At 42.6% G+C, this 15,377-nt stretch overlaps 8 protein-coding genes across 12 annotated transcripts; all 8 read left to right on the top strand.

Moving 5' to 3' along the window:
* Positions 1–216: 216 nt before the first annotated feature.
* Positions 217–3,305, top strand: LOC145709778 (serine/threonine-protein kinase SIK1-like). The gene is made up of 9 exons (XM_081787477.1): positions 217–502; positions 544–605; positions 653–843; positions 893–987; positions 1,031–1,226; positions 1,266–1,333; positions 1,377–1,513; positions 1,560–2,339; positions 2,385–3,305. The coding sequence occupies exons 1-9, from the start codon at positions 220–222 to the stop codon at positions 2,412–2,414; spliced, it is 1,842 nt and encodes a 613-aa protein (XP_081643603.1). The 5' UTR covers positions 217–219; the 3' UTR covers positions 2,415–3,305.
* A 5-nt stretch (positions 3,306–3,310) lies between these two features.
* On the top strand, positions 3,311–4,537 carry LOC145709784 (heterogeneous nuclear ribonucleoprotein L-like). Its single transcript, XM_081787487.1, has 4 exons — positions 3,311–3,493; positions 3,571–3,727; positions 3,769–3,832; positions 3,880–4,537. Exons 1-4 carry the CDS (start codon positions 3,332–3,334, stop codon positions 4,127–4,129), a joined length of 633 nt encoding a protein of 210 aa, XP_081643613.1. The 5' UTR covers positions 3,311–3,331; the 3' UTR covers positions 4,130–4,537.
* Positions 4,538–4,540: 3 nt separating this feature from the next.
* Positions 4,541–6,289, top strand: LOC145709783 (protein lifeguard 2-like). Of its 5 annotated transcripts, none has more exons than XM_081787482.1 (7): positions 4,554–4,648; positions 4,780–4,815; positions 4,931–4,957; positions 5,087–5,255; positions 5,298–5,545; positions 5,638–5,800; positions 5,841–6,289. In XM_081787482.1, the coding sequence occupies exons 1-7, from the start codon at positions 4,574–4,576 to the stop codon at positions 5,978–5,980; spliced, it is 858 nt and encodes a 285-aa protein (XP_081643608.1). In that variant the 5' UTR covers positions 4,554–4,573; the 3' UTR covers positions 5,981–6,289. The 5 variants fall into 5 exon arrangements, with proteins under 5 accessions (XP_081643612.1, XP_081643609.1, XP_081643608.1 ...); XM_081787481.1 differs by having other exon boundaries at positions 4,925–4,957; XM_081787483.1 differs by lacking the exon at positions 4,931–4,957 and having other exon boundaries at positions 4,552–4,648.
* On the top strand, positions 6,264–7,939 carry LOC145709779 (notchless protein homolog 1-like). Its single transcript, XM_081787478.1, has 4 exons — positions 6,264–6,402; positions 6,447–7,386; positions 7,430–7,761; positions 7,807–7,939. The coding sequence occupies exons 1-4, from the start codon at positions 6,319–6,321 to the stop codon at positions 7,921–7,923; spliced, it is 1,473 nt and encodes a 490-aa protein (XP_081643604.1). The 5' UTR covers positions 6,264–6,318; the 3' UTR covers positions 7,924–7,939.
* An 8-nt stretch (positions 7,940–7,947) lies between these two features.
* On the top strand, positions 7,948–10,841 carry LOC145709777 (uncharacterized). Its single transcript, XM_081787476.1, has 5 exons — positions 7,948–8,387; positions 8,430–8,542; positions 8,588–8,885; positions 8,976–10,201; positions 10,242–10,841. Exons 1-5 carry the CDS (start codon positions 7,985–7,987, stop codon positions 10,512–10,514), a joined length of 2,313 nt encoding a protein of 770 aa, XP_081643602.1. The 5' UTR covers positions 7,948–7,984; the 3' UTR covers positions 10,515–10,841.
* On the top strand, positions 10,558–11,570 carry LOC145709780 (uncharacterized). The gene is made up of 3 exons (XM_081787479.1): positions 10,558–10,841; positions 10,883–11,078; positions 11,120–11,570. Exons 1-3 carry the CDS (start codon positions 10,558–10,560, stop codon positions 11,546–11,548), a joined length of 909 nt encoding a protein of 302 aa, XP_081643605.1. The 3' UTR covers positions 11,549–11,570.
* Positions 11,562–13,130, top strand: LOC145709781 (uncharacterized). The gene is made up of 3 exons (XM_081787480.1): positions 11,562–11,978; positions 12,021–12,277; positions 12,320–13,130. Exons 1-3 carry the CDS (start codon positions 11,597–11,599, stop codon positions 12,569–12,571), a joined length of 891 nt encoding a protein of 296 aa, XP_081643606.1. The 5' UTR covers positions 11,562–11,596; the 3' UTR covers positions 12,572–13,130.
* A 556-nt stretch (positions 13,131–13,686) lies between these two features.
* LOC145709204 (uncharacterized) lies at positions 13,687–15,163 on the top strand. The gene is made up of 4 exons (XM_081786885.1): positions 13,687–13,926; positions 14,085–14,291; positions 14,457–14,774; positions 14,957–15,163. Exons 1-4 carry the CDS (start codon positions 13,870–13,872, stop codon positions 15,161–15,163), a joined length of 789 nt encoding a protein of 262 aa, XP_081643011.1. The 5' UTR covers positions 13,687–13,869.
* Positions 15,164–15,377: the final 214 nt, after the last annotated feature.

Below are 15,377 nucleotides of genomic sequence, written 5' to 3'. Positions count from 1 at the left end.
CAAAATCCGAGTGCTCACAAAAGGCACAGCGATGTCACCGAAAAGTTTGGAGCGAGAATAAAAACTCTCATAGCATGGATCAAGGAAGGGATAGCACTAAAACATAGTCTGCCATAATGTCGGCATTGATTTTTGTCGTCATCACTAGAGAGAGGAATATGAGCACTCGAGCCATCGATTTTATCTATTTTTCTACTTCCTTCGAATTTCCTTGATGAAATGTTATCCTTGACTACTGTCGTCATCGAAAACGAGCTAAAGAACCACGGCGGCCTTTATGAGCTGGAACAGCAGATCGGACAGGGCAACTTTGCCTGTGTGTGGAAAGCTCACCACAAACTAGCCCCTGTCCAAGTCGCTATCAAGGTGATTGACAAAAGAAGTCGGAACGAAGCTGATTTGATAAAAATTCATCGAGAAATATCAATTTTGAAGAAACTAAGGCATCCGAACATTATAAAGCTTTATCAATACATTGAGACGGAAGATTATATTTTTCTAGGTAGGCTGCCTACTAAATTATGATAAGCACATTCTATTTAGTTACGGAGCTCTGCCCGAAAGGGGAGCTATTCGATCTAATAGACCGCAATGGTAGATTAAGAGTAAGTTTACTTTCTTTCGGGCTCCAAGATTCAATCGACCTTTCCAGGAAGATGACGCGCGACGCATTTTCTCCGAAATTCTATCCGCTGTCGAGCATGCACACAAGAACAACATCGTGCACAGAGACCTCAAAACTGAAAACGTCTTGCTGGACAAGAATCTCAACATAAAATTAGCCGATTTCGGATTTGGCCAGTATTTTGAGCAGGGTAGATTTCTGAACACTTGGTGTGGAAGGTGATTATCTGATAGTAAATGCACAATTTTAAAAAGTGCTTCTTTCTAGTCCTCCTTACGCAGCACCCGAGGTTTTTGAAGGACGAGAGTACGAAGGACCCGAGCTAGACGTCTGGTCTTTGGGATGCATTCTTTACGTCTTAGGTTTTGACCGGGATTGAGCGTGTGATCCTAAGCGAACATTTAGTTTGTGGGAAACTTCCTTTCGATGCGCCTGACATGGCTCAGCTCAAGGAGAGGATAACCAATGGCTGGTACCAGGTCCATTGGTCTGTTACAAATGAATGTTTTGATCTCATTCGCAAATGCCTTACTACGAATCCACAGCGCCGGATCAAGACATCCGGCATTCGATCTCATGCTTGGATGATGAACTTGCCTAGGTGAGTCTTTGTTCACTGCTTCATATCATGTTCGATTAGCATCATCCAGCTAGACGAAGAATCGATAAACGAAGAGATCCTAACTCACATGCTATCCGCTGGAATAGGTACTATTTCTGCGTTATGAACTAGTGGCGAGTGTGCGTTAAGATCGGCAGCAGATAATAACCGCTGTAGAAACAAACTCGTTCAACGGGTTTTATTCTCTCTACCATCTTTTACTGGACGAACGGCGCCGGACACTGCGGCATCCGACTTATGTACGACCGAGACCAGCACCGAATCCGGTTTGTATAAATTGTGTCTCTTTTGCCAACAACTTTTACCTTCCAGTATCCTCACATTGGCCAACAGAACAATCCCCAGCAGCCTCAACTCCACCAGTCGCAGCCAGCCGGACGAGGGCGACGTCATACCTTTGATAACGCATTGTCAGGAATTTCCCCTCAGCAGCAAGAGATGCTCTATCAAGCCGCCCAGCAAACCCAGAACCTTACTCCAACAAGCCACATACCTGTAATGGCGCCTGTATACTGCAATCCCAGGCCCATGAATATGTCTAAAGTGATTTCTCCGAGTGTGCCAAGCTATACCCCTCATTCTATGTCGATGACAAGCGATTTCTTGCCTGCGCATTCTAGTGAAACGCAACGAAGACCTAACAGCGCTTCTGGAAAACGCACATGTGTGCCCTGTCCGCCGCCTGTCTCGCAGAATAGATCACGCCACAAGACACAAGGTCGACGAGCCTCGGATGGCCTCATCGATCCTTCGCAACTGCCCACAGGGCCTCTTTTTGAACAAGTAGACCCGACACATCTCATTCACGAAGCCGAAACTGATAGCCAGCACATGTGGAGTTCCATCCGTCACCCAGGCGGCTCTTCCAACAACGCTCAAGTGATGAGAGCGAAGACTCAAACGCGACGGCATCCAACACGCCCATATTACCAACCCCCTCTCTCCTCAGTTCCCGAAGATCAAGGCGATCTTTCGCACATTACGTTAGACGGAGCAATCGAATCGTTATCGCTGAACAATCAAGCTGTTGGCGCCAATCAAATGATCATTCCTAATAGAATGGAGCAACTACTTCGCAATCACAGAATGCAGGTAAGTTATTGTAGGATTATCCCCGTCAATGACGCCTCTGTTCAGGAGAACTGCACGACTCAAGCCGAATATTAAATGAATTTCGTGGCACTTTTGCCTCTATACTTTACTTACCGTAAAGCAAGACATAAAAACCTTTTTCCTTATTTCCGCTTCCTGTGTCTAACTTCAATTTTCTCTTCAAAGATATTTTCTGTTTTCATGAATTAATTTCGCTCATTTTACTGGTCGTTAAATTTTCTACATGGCAGGTGCGCCTCACGCCTCGTTTTTATGTAAATGCATTATCAGTTCCATTGCTCACCAAGTTCCATTTTTACTATTTTTCGCGAATCAGCGGATTTTTATCCCTTTCTTTTACTATATTGTCTCTTTATATATTATTAATTATGTTCCTTCCATTTAGCAGGTTGCTTAATGACCTCCTTTTGTCAATATCAAAGTACGCTTTATGCCAGTTTCGTGGCCGCATTTCAGTTTTTACTCTCATTTTGCCTCTTTTTATATGATCAAGTCGAGACTGACTTATAGGATTTTCAAAATTTGTACATAGATTCATTTTAATCCCGAATATCTCACAAACCAACGGTTTGGCTAAATAAGAAATGAATACGATCTAGATAAAGGTATCTCAACTTGTGATTCACAAGGCAATTATCTTTGTAATTAGTCAGCGTAGCTGGTTCCTTCATAATCTGCGTATATAAATCTTTCAAAAACATTTACCATCACAATTTAAGAAGATAAAGCTCTTGCTGACCGATAAAACCCCATCTTATTTTTTTGTATATTATTCTGATAACATTTCGCACGATTTTCTTTGTCGCCTCAAACTTTAGGCAGCTTCCACCACCTTAATACTACTCAGGTTTACCACCTCGTAATATTCTGAAGAAAATACAAACATAAACTCTCTTTTCTCTTCAATAAAAATTCGAAGACCGAGATTTATATATTTACATTCGACAGCAGCTTATGAGATCCATTTTAGTATGATCTCGCCGCACAACCGCCACAATCATCGCCACAATCGGCATAACCATAATCGAGATGACGAGAAAAAGAACGACGAAGAATGCAAGAATCCACCAGGACATGTTCTACTTTTGACAATTCTCGACGCGATGTATCCAATTACCACGAAATTGTTGGAAGTAAGTCCTATCCTTAGCTCTATATTATATTTTTGTCAATGAGTTTACGAGGTATTGAAACTGAGCAAATACTTCAGCGTATATGCTCCTATGCTGGACCAGTGTTGCGCATTGTTATTTTTCGCAAGAAATCAGTGCAGGCGATGATAGAGTTTGATTCAATTGTTGGAGCACAAAGAGCGAAAGCAGCACTCAACGGAGTCGATATCTATCGTGGATGTTGCACTATAAAAGGTAGAATATTTATTAGCCAGAACAGACTGACATTTTTTTAGTTGAGTATGCCAAGCCGCAAAGTCTGAATGTATTCAAGAATGACGACAATACGCGGGATTTTAGGTAAGAGCCTGGGGTTACGGTTCTTTCACTGACGTTAATATTTTTAGCATCGAAAACCGACATCACGAGGGGAAGTTTCGAGAACCTGACGCACCGCCAGTAGGCTATGACACACCGTATGGTATGCACAACTATGGTCATCATCATCATCATCTCCCTGGGGATGCTCATTCAAGTCACATGGCGGTGGACAAGTACGGCTTGCCGACCAACCCAACTCATGGAGCTCATTCCCACAGAGGACGAATTTACGACCAGCATCACCATATGCACGGCATGGGCCCCCACCACCACTAAGAAGACAATCACTCTCTATATTCATCTTTACTCACCAACAATGAATAACAACGAGCTAGCCATTTTCTCATAGACGAACGCACTTGTATCAGCTCGTTCTTCAATTTTATTATACCCTGCGACAACTCAATCTCTGCGGATTTAGCACAAAAGATTATTGAGAGATTCGTGATCATAAAAGACTTAATTTAAAAATGGGCTCGACGTTACCGGTATATATTTTTATTAATAAATTTTAAAAGAGTGAACTAGTTTTTAATGTCTTTTTTATTTTCAATTCATATTTCCAAGAACCATTCCATTTATTACCTTGAGGATTAGAACATTTCCTACATTAGGTAGAAGTATCCGTCTATTCCTCATTCTTTTGTACAGTTATCTTCACAAAATATATGATGCCTAAAATGATTGTTGTTCAAAAGGTTTTAAAATAAAAATTTAAGAATGACAACAAATCCACCGCCGTATGATGAGATAAAAAACTACGGTCCAGTAGCCGGAGGAGCTATACCTCCAGAGGTACAATTCTCTAACACCTTTTGGCAAAAACATAGACACGAATCCTATTCTTGTTAATAAGGATGGTCGTCTATGTTCTCGCTCTAAATAAACTTAAAAAACGTTTGTCTATAAAAAGTTTTTATATTCAGAATACCCCATTAGTGTCTGGTGCTCCGATTCATTATGTAATTAGTTATGCCATTTATTGAAAACATTTACCAAAACCACTTAAACTTGCATGCTTAGTGTAGTTAATTAAGCACTTATCTTGATTTATCAAATTTTCATTTCAAGCCTAAGAGATGGAATAATTCTGTTGCTGCTCAGGTATCCTGCATGTCAGTAATATTAAATGTTATAAAATTTTATACCATCGTTAATTTACGAAAGTTGAGATAAAAGTTTTATCTCTTTGGCTTACTGTTTCTGATCTATTTCTAATTGTTATTATGTTAGGACCATTACGTTGCCGATAATGGAAGCGCCAACTTCACCTCTGGTGTTGGTTTCGACAACAACGACGTCCGACGACTTTTCATCCGAAAGGTTTATGCCATCCTCTCTGTCCAGCTTATAGTCACCGCTGGCTTCATCGCTGCTTTTATGAGCAGTGAAGAAATCAAGGGTATGTTTTAGATTTCCGTTTCAGATATCTACAGTTGTTCAGGTTACATGCGAACAGATGGAGCTCCAATCCTCTACGCCAGTCTCGGTGTCTACATGGTCACCTACTTCTGCCTCGTCTGCCCTTGTTGCAATTTCCAGCGCAAGTTCCCTCTCAACGTTATCATGCTGTGTTTGTTCACCATCGCCATGTCTGTTGTTGCCGCCGCAGTTGCTTCGAGCTACAATACTGATGTCGTTCTGCTTGCCGCTGCAACTACTGCGACAATTGTTCTTGTAGTCACCGGAATGCTAGGGATCCTTAATTGCTCTAGAATTAAATTTCTCTTCTTTTTTAAATTACATCAGAGCTAACGATCAGCTATTTTCTGATCCCGATTAAGACATTCATGACTAAATTTGATATTACTAAATTTTGGTACATCGGACTCATTGGTGGTTTGGCTATGATGTTCGTCTGGCCTTGGTTCTTCATTCTCGGGGTTTCCGAAACATCGTACGCTATTTATTGCGGCTTTGGGGTCATGTTATTCACCTTTTATCTTGGTAATTTACCGATTCATCGGCCTGTGAAAACTTTCTTTAGCCTACGACACGAAGACAATCCTTGGCGGCGGTCGAATGGAAATCGGGCCAGATGACTACATCGTCGCTGTCGTTCAGCTTTACGTCGACATCGTCCAAATATTCCTCTACTTGCTGAGAATCTTCGGTCGCGCCGACTGATTCTGTTTCTTCACTCGACTTTCCTCTCCTGTAAAGCGTGATCTACATTTAATACATGTTATTCCCGTTCTTTGAAAATTATTTTTTGTCGAGATCCCCTTCGTATCATTCACTATTCACGGAAAAAGTCCTTCTTTTCTTTTCGCATATTTTGCCTCTCTTCTATTAGTTTCTCTAAATATGAAGCAAACTCGCGTTACCTAACAGAAATACTCGTCTAACCACGCCATCATATAGCGGTTACTGTAACTGATTATGCATACTGTGAATCGGTTAACTTTCTATCCCCATAAAGTACTCCCCTGTTAATTCAATATGTTTTATTTTTGAAAATAAGAATGACCGAGGTTGAAATAATGCAGGATCCGGGCGAACCAGAGGCGAAACGAATGAAGCAAGGCACAGTTATTATTCAGCTACAGGTTGGCCTTGACAGCGTTCGGCAATTTCTTGAGCAGAATTATAGGATGAATCTGGAAATAAATGTGGAGATCCGATCGAAGTTCCTGAAAATGTGACGGCCGCCCAACTATCAGATTTGACAAACTCATTTTTGGAAAGTCCCGATGAAAAACACGCCTTCTATACTAATTCAGTGGAAATTTTGAAGAACCTTGGCGATACATTGGAAGAAATCGATCAAAAGACGGAAGGAACAATAGTCGTTGTCTACAGCCCGATTGCTGTCTTCAAAGTTAGAGCCGTCACACGTTGCTCCAGCGAAATTCAAGGTCACACTGAAGCTATTTTGACAGTGAGCTTTTCACCAGAAGGAAGATATCTCGCTTCGGGATCAGGCGACACAACGACTCGTCTTTGGGATTTATCTTCTGAATCACCCCAGTTCACTCTGGAGGGTCACAAAAGTCACATTCTCGCCATCGCCTGGGCTCCAGACTCAAAGAAGATTTGTACTGGATGCAAAAGTGGCCAGATTCGATTGTGGTCCCCAAAAACTGGGAAACAAATAGGAAAAGTAATGTCGGGTCACAAACAATGGATAACAGGAATCGCTTGGGAACCCCTTCACCAAGACGGCTCATGCAGACGGTTCATCTCGTCATCAAAAGATACAAATGCGATTATTTGGGATGCTGTAAAACAGACAAAGCTGATCACGCTTTCGAACCATCAGTCATCCGTTACTTCGGTTGTTTGGGGAGGACAGGGACTTATCTACACAGGAAGTCAAGATCGAGTCGTCTCAGTTTGGCGTCCAGATGGTACTTACTGCCGCGCGCTCAGAGGACACGCGCATTGGGTGAACTCGCTCGCTTTGAATACTTCTTACATAACGCGCACAGGAGCGTTCGAGCCAGCAAAAGCGAAACAAGCAAATCAACTACCTGAGGACCCGGCTATTCTCCAGAAAGAAGCACGAGTTCTCTATGATAAATATTTGAAATGTGGGTACCAGTTATTCTATTAGGCTTGATTTTCATCTTTTAGCGATTGGGGGGTTCGAACGTCTTTGCTCCGCATCTGACGATCATACCCTGTTTCTCTGGAAACCTGAAAGCGATAAAAAGCCCTTGAGTCGACTGACAGGTCACCAGGCAACGATAAACGATGTAAAATTCTCACCTGATGCGCGATACTTGGCGAGTGCTAGTTTTGACAAATCCGTTAAGCTATGGTGTGGGAAGACGGGGAAGTTTATTTGCGCCTTTAGAGGACATGTGCGCCCAGTTTATACACTGGCTTGGTCACTGGACTCACGAATGATTGTCAGCGGATCATCTGACTCAACCCTCAAGTTGTTCGAAGTCTCCACAAGAAAGGTTTGATTTTGAATGCCTGATCTAAAACTGAAACATCTTATTTAGTTATTGAAAGATTTGCCCGGTCACGCAGACGAGGTTTACGGAGTGGATTGGTCTCCTGACGGCCAGAAAGTTGCGTCTGGAGGAAAAGATAGAGCTCTACGACTGTGGCGGAAATAAACCACAAATGATAAGACATCTTTAACTAACACCTCGTTCGTTAAGAATGAAATAATCCAACATGTCGAATTCGAACACACCGAAAAAAGGAACCCCTAAAGGCTCCAAAAGCACTACCCCGAAGGGCAAAAAAGAAAGCTGGCTTTGGAACGATTCAGAAGACGAGTTCGTCCTTTCTTCGGATAATGACTGTTTGATAAAAACCGAGCAGAGCTGCGTCGAAAACCTGACTCTTGTTGATGAAGCTGGCGATGATATACCAGAGTACGCGATATCGAACGAGTTAAGGGATGATGTTGTTTTCCTCTCTGCTGATACGATGGGGAAGGCCGGCTTTTGTCTTGGGGACCTTGTTTATATTTCCGCATCGCCTAATATCTCTGCTGCCGCTATCGTCTGGCCGAAAGTCCAAGCGAGACTCGGCACAATAATACCGTCTAACAATATGAAGCCGCTTTTCAAAGGTGACACCGAAGCACGAAAAACTAAATGATTGACTTTTTAAGAAAGTGGAACGAGCGTCTCCGTTACAAAACTTGAAAGCAAGAAGCAGGTCTGTCATCCCAAGACTGTGTATGCTCGAGTGTTTCGCTCAGTAAAAGCCGCGCCGATAACTTTGGTACAAATATATTGACTCTAATGATAATTCTCACGCTCGACCTAGTCCGAAGAGAAGTATTTGTGCAAGTATCTGCAGCGTATGTTTACCGGAAAATATTTGGTCGATAAACAGGTTCATAAAACCATTTTCGGTGGGAGACGAGTCCAAGTAACTTTTCATTGTACTGAATCATCGCTTGAAGAAGAACTCGAGCAACTTTCGCTTAGTGACACAAAGAGAATTTACAGGGTTGGACCAGAAACTACCTTCATTATTACGAATTTGAGTAGAAAAATTCATCGAAAGGAAGACAAACTTTGTATAGAAGAAAAATATTTTTCCGACTCCTTGGTAAAGAAAGGTGAATGAAGATCACTACCGAGCGAAATATAAAGATATTACTTTTGGAATAGTGTAGTTAACTGGCTGCGGAATAATATTTTGCGTTAAGTTAATGATGAAATCATCAATTATCTATCAAACTGGGACGAAGTATTGATGCCGCCTCCCAAAGGCTTCATTCTTTATGGACAATCGGGAGTTGGCAAGACAGAGATTCTGAAACTTATCAGTTGCAGACTCCTCGACGAATTTAAATGCGTTTGGGTGAATAATGTGGACGAATACAAGGTCGCCATTGTAAACCGTGGTCCGTCTCTTATTTTAATCGACAATTTCGAAAACTTTTGCTCTAAAGACACCGAGAAGACGTTTTTAAGAGACTTCATCGAAGCGATCGATAATGCTCCCAAAACACAATTTTTCATCTGTGCGACGAACAGGCTCGATCTAGTTGACGAGCGATTGCGCACGAATGGACGCCTTGAGGTCGAGATTGAAGTTCCTATTCCAGGGACTCAAGAGCGCGGACGAATACTCGCGCAGCTGGCACAAAAGCTGCCCTTAGATAATGTCAGAATTCGCGAACTCGCTGGACGACTTCACGGTTTCGTTGCAAGTGATATCATTTCGTTGATGAAGAAGGCAACGGCCCATGTATTTCGAACAAGATCTGCTATCGATAATGAACTGTTGATGAAGTTGGCTAAGCAAATTGTACCCAGTGCAATGAAAACGATGGCAGTCTCGGTGAAGCCTGTCAAATGGCGTGATATCGGAGGAGGAGAAAGAATGAAAAGATCATTGGTTCAGCTTGTCGAGTGGCCTCTCAAATATGCTGCGGAAATGAAAAAGCTTAAAATTGATCCTCCTCGCGGCGTGCTCCTATACGGTCCTCCAGGATGCTCAAAGACGATGATTGCCAAAGCTCTAGCAACTGAATCTAGCCTCAAATTTCTTACAATCAAGGGAGCAGAACTGATATCCAAGTATGTTGGAGATTCGGAAAAGGCTATCCGAAATGTTTTCCAGAAAGCGCGACAAAGTGCTCCCGCGATCTTGTTCTTCGACGAGATCGACGCAGTTGCTGTTACCAGAGGAGAGCAGAATTCTGTCGTCACTGACAGAATGATCACTACTTTACTAACCGAGCTTGATGGAATAACTGACGATGCCGATAACAATCCAGTTATTCTCGTTGCTGCGACCAATCGGCCACACATGATTGACTCTGCTCTCCTTCGACCTGGACGCATCGATCGGTTCGAGTACGTCTCCCTACCGAACAAGGATACCCGGCGCGATATTTTTAAAAAAATTCTTCCGTCTTCTTTCGAGGTTTTGAAACTAGGCATTCATATTCTTATTTTAACTCTAGAACGAGGATTTGGATATTCTTGCTGACCGTACAAGTGGATATAGCGGTGCTGAAATTGTTAGCATAAAGCAAGAAGCCGCGTTGGTTGCTATGGAACGCATGATCAAGGGTGATGTAGGCGCAACAGTTACTGTGGAGGATATCGAAGGAGTGCTTGAACGACTGAAACCGAGAACGAAGCAATGTGACCTTGATCTTTTCCGTGACTTTGCCACTGCTCATGGACAGACTATATCCGATGAGCATTATTTTATCGCTGTTTATTGCATTTAGATTGTCTATGAAATCGGGCTGATATAGGGAAAGTGGGCGTTTCATGGAGAGTCAGCGTAATAAACGAAGACATTACGATGATACGGGAGCCCCACTACGTACACGTCCACGAAGTCTAACTGACATGTCCCATGGTCCATCGATTCCTCTTCCGCAGGAGTTGGTCACCAATGGAACAGTGGTAAATAACATACCTATCATGCATGCAGGGCGGCCTCCGATAGGATTCGAAAGGACACTGGATAGAACACCCCAACCACAGCCGACGCCGTCGTTTATTCCAACTCCAAGGCCAATGGTGGCCGTGCCTGGTGGTCTGTTCAACAGGTAACTCTTTTTCTAAGATTATTGGTATTTTCACATTCAAGACAAAACCAACCGCCACTTCCAAATCCAGTAGTCGTCCCAACTGCCGCAACATCTCCGTTCATACCACAGAACACTACCCTTCAGTATACTACACTAGCACATCCTCCTTTTCCAAGACCACCTCCGAGTGGAGCAATTCCACTAGTTCAGGTTCCATCGTTCGCGCATTTCCCGAGCCAAGTTCGCTATTATCAGGTTTTGTTTTTTTATTTACTCATTATTTTAATACTTTCAAGGCCACTTCTCCTTCTCCTACTTACCTTGTGTCTTCATCAGAAAGGATCGACAGTCCACATGGAAGCGTCAATAATGGCCACGGTTTAAGACGTTCTCCTGCGCTTTCTCCGATCCCCTCTGTGCAAGAAAACACATCTGAATGTGAAAGAGTACGACACAATTCGGAAGCCCAGTCAATTTCGACAGAAACAGCTACAGAAACGCAACCACGTCGTCAAGCAGATAATTGTCAACTTCATATGAGTAGCCAGAATCCAGCTTATAGAAGCATAAATCAGCAAGGAATACCTGGACTTCCGACGAGTATCCCTACAACTCAGCGTTATTTTCCGATGTCTCGTGTTTCGAGCTCTCATAACCTAGTAGGAGCTGGAATGGTGAGCCAAGCTTTACCATTTGAGCGGCCAAGGAATGGATTTACTGGATAACCGCGATTAAAACTAATTAAAAAGTCTCAGTATTAAATTCAAAACAGAATGACTCCAATGATTGCTCGTGGAAGGCCATTTAGTCACACCAATCCACCGACTGCTCCTGTAATAACACCTATGCGCCCTGGCCCGATTCTGCATACAAATGTTGTTCCTCCTCAAGTTAGCAGCTATGACCCGCCGCAAATGAGAATGTCACCTTTACCTGGATCTGTTGCGGAAAGGGCGACTCTGGGTATTCCAACAGAGGAAATTCATTTTCCACAGCATTCTTCGAGCGGCCATCGTGTGCCTCACATTGTTCATCATTCTTACTACACACCTCAGCGTCAGGGACAACATCTTCATGGCCCAATGCGTTCCCATCTTATCGGACCTCCTCCAGCTTACGGTCTATATTCACAAATGGTCGTCCAACAGTCGTCACGTATAAAACGTACAATCTGTTTAAGTCTTACCTTTTCTTTAGCTATCACAATCGCGCCATATCTAGAGGTAGACATGATGATCCCTCCCGAGCGCTTCGCTGAGTATCCGCAATTTCCAGTGGCGGTCGCTTTCCCGCCTCCAGCGTACCCCATCATTCCATCGGGGGCAATTCCTCCGGAGTCACTGACGCTGCTTACGATCCCATCAAATATGCACCCTGCGATGATGACTCCTGCGCCGTCAGAGGGTGCTACTACGACCAAAATCGAAGACAACTCAATTACCTTTGAATTTACTGTAAGCCTCAAGAGTATTTTATCTCTTGTAAATCGTTTATAGCCTTCCGGTGTTGACAACTCTGCCGGGGACGAAGGATGTGACCGATGTACGATTTGCCTCTGCGAGTACGAACTCAAAGACAAAATGCGGCGACTGGCGTGTTTCCATAAGTTCCACCAAAATTGTGTAGACAAGTGGCTTCACCAAACATCCAAGTGTCCGATATGCCGCATCGACATTTCGGCGACTCAAAGTTTTATTCGACAAAGCAGATGCACGGCATCGTCAAGTACTGCTACAGCTACAAAGTAACGAAAACTATTCTTGAATTGTCTTTACTACTCTGTGTTCTTCAATCTCTCATTTTATATTATATTTTATTATTATTATTATTGATCACATCGATCCACCTTTGTGTTGCCTTTAGAATGCCCATAATCATTTTAATCCTAGGCTACCTCTGACTAACCACCACTGTTGCACGTTCAGCAAGATTTTTACTTATGTCATGAAAGCGTTGTATTCTCGTTTCATTTGGAAAACTGACGCTTCGGTTAAAGAACAAAGTGTACAACGCTAGTGTCATTTTCGATTTGCCTATCATTCAATTCTTCTCGCAAGAAAAGTGCTATCCATTTGCTGTCACTTCTTTATTTCGTAAGGAGGACCAACCAAGAAAGCATGTTTCTTGTCCCCATTCAATGGCAAAGATCAAAGTAAAAATTTCACCTTTAAGTTTTGCTTTCAATACTACCTTTTTAAGTTTGATTCTATTAGAATTACTGTTCTTGATCCACCGCTAGTTCCATCTTAATCCGATATAAGAAATGGATAATTTCATCATTAAATCAAAATATTCGTTATTCAAAATCACTGCAGAGTGTCACCATATAAAGGTGTTGACATTTCACGTCGTCTTGCGTCTTATTATATGCAGGGCAGCTTGTATTATCTGATATTCAAAGAACAGGTGAATGCTTCTTCCACCGCCCGGTCCCATGTCTAGATAAGCGCTTATCATTTTCGCGCAGTTAGCCGCGGGCCATCCGTGAGAGAGTACATTCAAATTGAATGGTTCATTGATACTACAAGTGACATTAGCCAGAAATAATTCAATTGATTGAAGGTCGCAATTCTGAAAAATAATCGCATGCAGCCTAATCTCTCGTTCCGAGACAATTCAAATTTTAAAAATTCAATCATTGACGGCATATTGTACCCAAACATTTAGTATTTCTTCGCCATCTCATACAATCATACGGGACTCAATACATGTAATTGAACTATCTCTCGTAGAGGTTCACAGCGCTTAATTATGAAAAGTTTGCGGAATAGCGTTTTACGGAAGATTGGGCCTGGTACAAATCTAGTAGTGCGTGTAATTTGCGGCTGTCGGTTCGTGGTGGTGGTGGTTTGACGTCCCTTGCGGCGCATTACGCCTAGTACGGATTGGTGAGGGCGCCTCGCGAGGCACGCGTACCATGAGCGATCACGATAACGTTCTCACTGACTAGCATAGAGAGTTTTTGCTAAGAAATTAGTCACTCAGAGGAAAGCTCCCGCCCCGAAAATCTGCCATGAAAACATAGAAAACTCATCTTCTGACTAATATGGAGCCGATCGGAGGCTATCGCGAGGAACCAGAGGGAAAGAACTCCTCTTACTCGGTAGGAATTCGCAAAATAAACCATTATCAATACTTATCGAATTCGGTCTAATGAAGAAAGAAAGATTGTTTCCCAGCAGTCGGTTGATCCTTGTGGGAAAGTTAATATCCGGACCTCTTACGTGTAGCAAAAAGAAACATACTCAAAAAGAATTTTAGCTGGCCTCGTCAAAGGACAACTTTCATGAAGACAATGAGTATGAGCTCCCGCCAAGTTTCAGAGAGGATTATGAAAACGAAAATGAACACATGATGAATGAATACAAGGAAGACAAGGCTCAAAATAGAAACTCCCGCTCTGCTCCAGATTTGCTTGATTTAGAATACTCTCCTTCTCGTTTTGACTCGCTTAGACATGCTCAGTCGGTAAGGTTGATATAAAAGATCAAAAGTTGATGGGATTAGTGCTCGTAGAGCTCGAGGAAATTCGGGAAATTAAAGTCGTGTTTATAAAATGAGACTTTATCATGCCTGGCCCTGTTCGAGTTTAAGCTTCCTGATATTCCCCGTTTAATAAACAAAGTCTTTCAGGATGATAAGGGCATATACGATGAGTACTACGGAAGTCATCACCGAACAGCATCGCCTGTCTATGACGAACCCAGTGATATGAATTACGGCGATTCCGATTTCCACCATACTGGCACATACACCAATTCGGACGACAAATTCAACGTTGCGTATGAAAAGGGCCTCGATGCCGATACCCTAGCAAAATCAAGCAGATTCAACACGAATTCTGAAAACTATCAGATATATGAGAGCAGTCAGGGTTATCAGCAATTTGAGCCCAAGAGTGCTGCCGATGCAACGATGCCACCACCAGTCCAACTCACCAAACGCTTTCAAGTGAGTTGTTACTTAGGATCGATAAATCCTCAATCTGTCGAATTTTTTTCTTAAATTCGAGACAGGTGAAATAAGTGGCTTTCGAAAGTGGCCACTCAGCATGCCCTCGGCAAGTATTTCCGGACGCCCCATCCGCTAATTACGCGACTCACTGTAATGAATACGTTTAACGCAGTTTGCAGGAGCCTATCAATTACGACTCAACCTTGGAAATGCCTTCCCCTCCATCGTCGCCATTAAAGCAATACAACTATTCAAATCAAAATGGTGGCACTCCGTTTAATGAAACATCCAATTTTCCTCACATTCGATTTTACCAAAATAAGCGATTTGAATATTCACGCTACTCGACTGAACAGGAATGGGCTTTTCATCTTCTCTTGCGTTAAATCCGGTATGAGCTTTTTTAATCAAACACTCAATTTGGGTGGAGATTGATGTAGATAGCTCCAATCTGTTTCATAGTCCTTACCTCGCCAAACGAAATCGCACAGATAATATATTTTTGATCTCTATATACATTTCCCTATTCTCAAAGAACGAATCAATATCTTATAAACAAATCGCCGGGAAACCTCAAGAGAAAATAGCGTATTATAATCA

This window comes from Oikopleura dioica, chromosome XSR (assembly GCF_907165135.1).
Source record: "Oikopleura dioica chromosome XSR, OKI2018_I68_1.0, whole genome shotgun sequence".
Lineage (NCBI taxonomy): Eukaryota > Metazoa > Chordata > Appendicularia > Copelata > Oikopleuridae > Oikopleura > Oikopleura dioica.
This window is presented reverse-complemented; position numbering and strand designations above follow the sequence as displayed.